We start from the raw sequence: 7,134 nt of genomic DNA, 5'->3' as shown, positions 1-7,134 counted from the left end.
GTCGCCGGCGCCCTGCCACTGGTCACCGGAGGCCAGCAAGGTGGAGGATGACTTCTCCCTCTAAGTGAAAAAGAAGGAGAGGGCAAAAAAGTCTTAAAAAAAAATAAAAAAGAATTAATTGGGTAAAGGGGAAATAATCCTTTAGAGTGTTTTGGGTAAATGAGGTTAAAAAACAGTTGGTGGAGCAAGTGGGCAATTTTTAGCCTAAAATCGGATAAATGATCATTTCTCACATAGGGGGATCGATAATCTAAAAAAATAATCAAAAAAGAAAAAAATAATGGAAAATCGAGACTGCATTCTATAGATGAATGATTGAAGAAACAACATAAAAGTAGAAACCTATCTAAATTGCATACATGTCGAACCGATAGGATAATCCTGTCATGGTCAAAGAAAATTACATATTGAAAATATAAGCATCGACTAGTCTGGTCTCACCTAAGAGACAATAGCAAGGCCTTCCTAGTTATATAAACAACAAACAGTCGTGACGGATTCCCTACAGGGCCTTCTGGTCTCATCTGCTATAGAATCAGAATAAATATTAATCTACAGTATATCTGATCTGACATTGTTTCATTGATCCAAAAGAACATGGTCAACATAATTTCGACAGAAGAAAAACATTTATAACATTCACTACCTTTTTCATCCCACTCAAACTACTGCAGCCACTTTCTCTGCAACCGCTTTTACAAGTTTCTGTGGAGAGTCACTCACAAGACTTCCAGTCTTTACATCTTTGGATTCCTCATACACAGCTGCATGTATACCAAGTGCAGCACGACCAGATGAATCGGGGTTTTTGGACCATTCTGCATCCCACTCCACAGCTTTTGCTGTGCTGCATGCCACACTTGGACCACCAGGAACTGTCGATCTCGCAGCATTCTGTCCATAAATAGCAAATTGAACATACTCAGGTAAACAAACAATGATGCAATTCAGTCAACTGACATTGTAAGAGATGGGAGGAAAGATGGTGGCTCACCTTTGGAAAATATTTCTCAAAGATAGTCCTATAGTAGTATCCTTCTTTTGTAGTCGGAGTGTTTTCAGGGTAGACAAAGCTTGCGTTCATCAGCATCGAATCTGTTACCTGTCCAGTTAGAGAAAAAAAATGAAGAAGTATTATTCTATGCAGCTAAGGAAGAAGCAAGCATCTATAGTGTCTGCCTTTTGAGTTTTTTCAAAAGTGCACCTCTAACTTGAAATAGCGAACATGAAATATTTTCAAAAAATGGTTAATTTTATCAAGCTAACTTTGAGATGTTATGTTGCAAAACTCTTAATCTGGACCACACAGTTCAACTAAAATCACGGTTGGTTGGGGCATGGCAACATTATATAAGACCTAGTTGGAAAGAGAAAATTTCTGTCCAAAATGAAAATGCAAGCAAAAAATGCAGCATACTTGTTTGTTTGCATGATCTTTCAACCCCTCAATCCAGCTGTAACCGACACCATCACTAAACTGCTCCTTCTGCCTGTACAAGATGTGCTATAACCCAAAAAGAGAAAGTGGAAAAGTTGAAAACATATTAATTCTTGCATGAATATATTGGCACAAGTATCCAAGAAGGTGAAAATCTTCCAAGAAAAAATAAAAGAATATGCAAAACGATAACCCTGTATAACTACGTTAGCATAGTGGTTGGGCAAAAGTAAAAAGTAGCAACCTTTGGTAAATATGGCTTCTGATCATCATCAAATGCTTTGCGTAAGACCCACTTCTCAATTCTTCCAAGATCAGGCCTGATCTGCAGTTACAAATGCAAGTATTCAGATGTATGAATATTATTGTTATTAAATTTGGCAAACAAGGCAATCCCAATAATGTCATTACAGCATTGAAGGTATAATCTAATAAGACTAAGCATACCATAGACCATCCTTTAGATTAGGCATATCAGGATATGTCTGACACCTACAACTCAGCATAAAATGGATTCATAAATGGCAGAATTCATAACACACATGAACATGTCATGAAGGACAAGAAAAATAACTTCCATGAGGGAATGGGGAGAAAATAGTTGTATATCTATATCCTTTGATAATAGGGAAAATGTCCACATGTGCTAGATCATTTCATAGAATTGTAACAAGACATTCCTATCCCAACAGTTTATAATGAGCAACCACTATGCCAAATGTCAGTAGGCTTCAAATCACTACAATACATGAACTGTGTACAAAATTGGAGGAAAAAACAAAGTTTAATGATTGCTATACCATTTTCCATTCTGGATCAATGTCCATAGCAGTCTTGACAAATTCTTTGTCAAGAAACGGTACACGAGCCTCAACACCCCCAGCTGATGCCGATTTGTTGGCCCTCAGACAGTCATACAGATGAAGACCTTTAATCTGTTGAATAGTCACAAAATTTCGGTCAGAAAAAGAAGCCATAATAGCTATCAATGGTACTAAAATAAAATCTAGTAATACTGCAAGTACGTAAACATATGGCAAAAAAAACAAGAGAAGAGAACAATCCAGAGATAGTTTATAGGGAATACCTTCTGGCATGTTTCTTGGTGAAACTTCTCCTTGTTTGGTGCCTTGTTGAAATACAAGTAGCCACCAAAGATTTCATCCGAACCTTCACCAGAAAGGACCATTTTTACTCCTAGAGATTTAATTTTACGAGACATAAGAAACATTGGAGTGCTGGCTCTGACAGTGGTCACATATGTCTCAATATGGTAGATAACTTCTTCAAGTGCATCTATGCCTTCCTGAAATATGAAGCAAAGAAACAAATTATTTCTTGGGATTAATAAATATCCAGGCCTTTCTCTGGGATTACTGATGTAGAAAAATATTGATGAAAAGCGAGAGAATGAGATAGATTGGAGGAGAGGGGGGGGGGGGGGGGGGGGGGGGGGGAGAGAGAGAGAGAGAGGACTTCCAGGAAGAAGTAGAATGAGTAGGAGTGAGAAAATCAGGATGAACGCAATTTGTATTTCCAATCACCAATTAATATGAATATTCTGAATCCTATTTCAAGCAAACCTTAAATATTCAATAAGGTAAAATTAAAACTGCAAAAGGATTACCTGAAGTCTTAAATTTAAGAAAATCTAATTTCCACCTTGAGCCTTAGTAAAAGTATTCTTCTTACATCCCTTATAAATTACCCGAACAATAAAGTGCAACTCGTGATGATGAGTTCCAAGATAATCTGCAACTTCTCTTGCTGCTTTCAAATCTGGAGAACCCTGAATATTGAAAATGTAAAGCATTTAAAATAATATATATCAGAAAGACAATATCTTAGTTAAAAATTGACCACAAGAAAGTACATCTAAACCTTTCCCGGTGCAAAAGTTTGCATTGCAAAGGCTATTGAACCCTAACACCAAGAACCTTTCCCTTAACCATTAAACATACCAAGTTAATAACTTATTATTGCACTTTGATGCAATTAGGCCTAAACAACAAGAAACCCAGCCATGGTTGAATTTTTATACTCGTTTAAAGAGGATTTAGGTTGTCTACCAAGTTTATAAACAGACATTTCTTGTTTATAAAATGAAAAAATTGTGTAGGTAGCATTTTCTAAGCACTGTTGGGGAAAAAAATAGAGAGGACGGGAAGACACCATTCTGGTTATATAAAAAGAACTGCATTTGATCAAGCATCAGATCTGGTCATCGAAAATGAGAAGTATAATTACCTCCAAGCCAACACAAAAGGTATGTAATTGTGACCCCCACTGACGTGCAGCTTCTGATTTAGCCAAATAGCGACAAGCCACAGCAGCAACGAGTGATGAGTCCAATCCTCCAGACAAAAGAACACCGAATGGTACATCTGTCATAAGTCTCATTAACACAGCCTACAGTATTAGGAAAACGAAAAAAATGTAAGAATATTATGAAGCTAAATAGTCAAAGCAGAATGAGGCAAGGAGGCCATTTAAATCTCTCTTAACAAACCACATATCTGATGATCATTCATAGCTTTGATCCAAAAAGGTAAATTGATATCTATATCTTTTGCATTAGACACCATTACTTAAAGCACTAGTTAAACTGTTACACTAATATTATGATATAAGGCAGAAAGAAATGATGTACGTTATGCAAATTTTCAATAATTATACCAGACATAAAATATGAAGAGGGAAACGATAAAAGTAGGAATGTATCTTCCAATATAACCAATATAAGTACTAATATATATCAGAAGCAGTTTCTCAAGAGAAGTCAAAGTGACCTTTCTTTAATATAGCATATTCATTTCAATTTCAAGCCAACTTATTACCAACAACCTAGTTACTCTATGCATATTTAACAAATTGGGTTTAGTGAGACAATTAGCCTCCAAATGCAGATATAACATTACCCATTCTATCATACTATGAACTGAGCATAAACACGTGTTTAAGTCACAAAAGATATGTATGGCTAACCATAAAGTGAGGCAATTAAGTATATCAAACCCCAATCTCACCCGAATAAAAAAAATAAAAAATAAAAAAAAGAACAATCAATCTCAAGTCCTCCTCATCAAAGTTCCAATCAAGCAAGTTCGTCAAGTCACACCCAACTAGCACAGCTGCACAGCAAGTAAATAATTCCCAACACTAATATTACCAGTGAAAAAACTGGCATCAACCAACCTCTCCTTTTTAAGATTTCATTTCAATGCCAGGATCCACACAAAGAACCAAATATAACAAGTTTTTGGTAAACAAAGGGAATGATCTATATAGTAATCTCAGTAAGTTCCTCAAGTCTCCTGTAACTAGCAGAGTTGCATACCAACTAAATAACTCCCAAACACTAAAATTAGCACAGGCAAAACTGGCACCAACCAACCTCTCCTTTTTAAGATTCCTGTCAATGCCAAGATCCACACAAAGAACCAGATATGACAAGAAGGTTTTGGTAAACAAAATTGCAAGAATGAAGTTTGATCTCTTACGTGATGGTTGCAACTCATGAATAAAGATAACAAAACAAAAAAGAAAAGAAGTAGGATTATAGGTGGTGCACATCAATGCATATCAAATGGCCTGAAGTTCAAAACTCCAGTCTACAAATATGTCCTTTACTGAGAGAGAAGGTTCCCCACGAGAAGCGAACACTGTCGCTCATTCAGCGGCCTCGCTTGCCAAAGGGAAGGTGGGTCTTCACAGATGGGCAAACACGCCGCCACCATCCTTGCTTCGTGTTCTGAAGACTGATGGCCTCCCTTGCCCGCCGTCAGCTTCATCATAGCTGCTGGGTTTCTATCTTTCTGTTTCCTCTGGTTCAGGTTCGAACTAGGAGGAGAGACTCAACTCCTTGTTTCATCAGTTTGTACTTTGGGCCTTGTTCTTGGGCTCTTTGGGCTTGTCCCTTAATGAATTTCTTCATCCAAAAAAAAAAAAAATAAAGAGAGAGAGAGAAGGTTCCCCAATGATATTATTTCCAAATCACCAACAGTCTCAGTTCTAATGGTAACACACTGCTCCTAAATTTGATTTTGGCAATGGTTTTAAAAGTACTGCTTAAGAGAATGTGCCATGATTTATTGTTTTAACTTGGATGAATTCCTTTCATTTGCTTAAATTGACTAGGTTTCATGTTCCCTCAAATAAGATGATGAACTTCTAATTAGCTTTTAATTCTCTACGTGTAATCTTGCAGCAACCCATCAATGGGGAGGAATCATTACACATATAACAAGATGTCTGAATATTATGTGCGAGATTCTTGAGGAATATGCAAATCTTGGAATTTTCATGGTTGATCATTGTCGATTGCTACTTATTGTTGTTAGAACGGTGAAGAGTGAGGATGCTGGAATTTGACGTTGCTACTGTCTTTTATTTTGCCTGAACTGCATACTAATTTTATATGTCTTCAAGCCCATGTTGTGTACTAGTTTGATAACATCTTGGTCCTGCCATAAAAGCTTAAGCTTGATGATCTAATGGTTGCAATCTCAATCTCCATAAGAAAGCCAGACTATAGATTCAACTTAATTTTGTTTGTCATACCGTAAAATGAATCAAAGTTGCATACAACACATCATAGATAGGTTTTGAATCCATGTAGACGTACTTTCAAATTTGTCATAGATAATTTCAAGCACAGTAAAACAAGTCTAATATCTCTTTATTCAATTGCTGCATCTCTAATCAGACTCACACACTCCTCGCTTATCTAATGGAAGAAAGATATGCAATGGAAGGATAGTAAATGTATCGCCATACTCTATAAAAATTTGTAAGAACCAAGAAGTGCATTTCGTGATAGTTGACCAATTCTTAATCCATGAAAAAAAAAATGTAATACTTTTAACCAAAAAGGAGCCTTTTTTTTTATTTTGTTAAATGGAGAGCTAAAATCCTAAAAACATGGTCATCTAAGGAGAGTCTTCTCTGCGACCGATCGACAAAGGAGAGCACTCAAATCTACTTTAATGGGTCCATTTGTTGGTCAAGTCTTTGAGCTTGTCTTTCACGTCTACTTTAATGGATCCATTTCTTGGTCAAGTCTTTGAACTTGTCTTTCACGTCTACTTTAATGGGTCCATTTGTTGGTAAAGTTTTTGAGCTTGTCTTTCTAGCATTTCCCTCTCTACAAAAATGAAGTTTAGCTACTATGAACCTTCTCTTGTATTGACGATTCCATCCTTTAACAATTTGACCCACACATTTTCTAATCATAATTATCTATGTACTAGTCAAGTATTTGGATGTGCTGTGAGTTTGCATATGTTAATCGAACCTAGACAAAAACGATTGATCTTAACTCGAACAAATGTATTTCGTGATAGTTAATGAGGTATTCTATGAGCATTTTACCCAATTCATAATCCAACGTAGTACTTTTAACCAAGGAGAGGAGCTTCTCTTTTTTTTTGTTACATGGAGAGCTTAAAAAAAACACACACACACACACACACAAACAAATGAACTAAATCATTACAAATTGGTCTCAAGGGGCCATCTAAGGAGAGTCTTCTCTGCCATTGATTGACAAAGGAGAGCACTCAAGTCTACTTTAATTGGTCTATTTATTGTTCAAGCCTTTGAGCTTTTTTTTACGCATTTCCATCACTCTTTTCAAAAATGAAGTCTAGCTACTACGAACCTTCTTTGGATTGACGATTTCGTCCATTAACAATTTG

The 7,134-nt window shown here is 36.4% G+C and overlaps 1 protein-coding gene across 3 annotated transcripts; it reads right to left on the bottom strand.

The window, feature by feature from the left end:
* Positions 1 to 329: 329 nt before the first annotated feature.
* LOC112185752 (asparagine synthetase [glutamine-hydrolyzing] 3) lies at positions 330 to 5,284 on the bottom strand. Of its 3 annotated transcripts, none has more exons than XM_024324066.2 (9): positions 3,686 to 5,284; positions 3,147 to 3,227; positions 2,526 to 2,744; positions 2,239 to 2,373; positions 1,683 to 1,763; positions 1,418 to 1,504; positions 995 to 1,102; positions 647 to 894; positions 330 to 527 (listed from the first exon to the last, which is right to left on the bottom strand). In XM_024324066.2, exons 1-8 carry the CDS (start codon positions 3,836 to 3,838, stop codon positions 661 to 663), a joined length of 1,098 nt encoding a protein of 365 aa, XP_024179834.1. In that variant the 5' UTR covers positions 3,839 to 5,284; the 3' UTR covers positions 330 to 527; positions 647 to 660. The 3 variants fall into 3 exon arrangements, with proteins under 3 accessions (XP_024179834.1, XP_024179836.1, XP_040369809.1); XM_024324068.2 differs by having other exon boundaries at positions 330 to 524; XM_040513875.1 differs by having other exon boundaries at positions 330 to 894.
* Between the last annotated feature and the right edge of the window lie 1,850 nt (positions 5,285 to 7,134).

The sequence above is a fragment of the Rosa chinensis genome, chromosome 2 (assembly GCF_002994745.2).
Source record: "Rosa chinensis cultivar Old Blush chromosome 2, RchiOBHm-V2, whole genome shotgun sequence".
Classification (NCBI taxonomy): domain Eukaryota; kingdom Viridiplantae; phylum Streptophyta; class Magnoliopsida; order Rosales; family Rosaceae; genus Rosa; species Rosa chinensis.
The sequence above is the reverse complement of the archived record's forward strand: the minus strand, read 5'-3'. Positions and strand labels throughout refer to the sequence as shown.

Bases quoted from the DNA above. Each gene is read 5' to 3' on its own strand.
- LOC112185752 (XM_040513875.1), bottom strand. From the start codon at position 3,838: ATGAGACTTATGACAGATGTACCATTCGGTGTTCTTTTGTCTGGAGGA. The intron at 2,745-3,146 runs GTAATTTATAAG...TTCATATTTCAG, and splicing joins AGTTGCACTTTATTGTTCGG to GAAGGCATAGATGCACTTGA. The intron at 1,103-1,417 runs GTATGCTGCATT...CTAACTGGACAG, and splicing joins AAGATCATGCAAACAAACAA to GTAACAGATTCGATGCTGAT.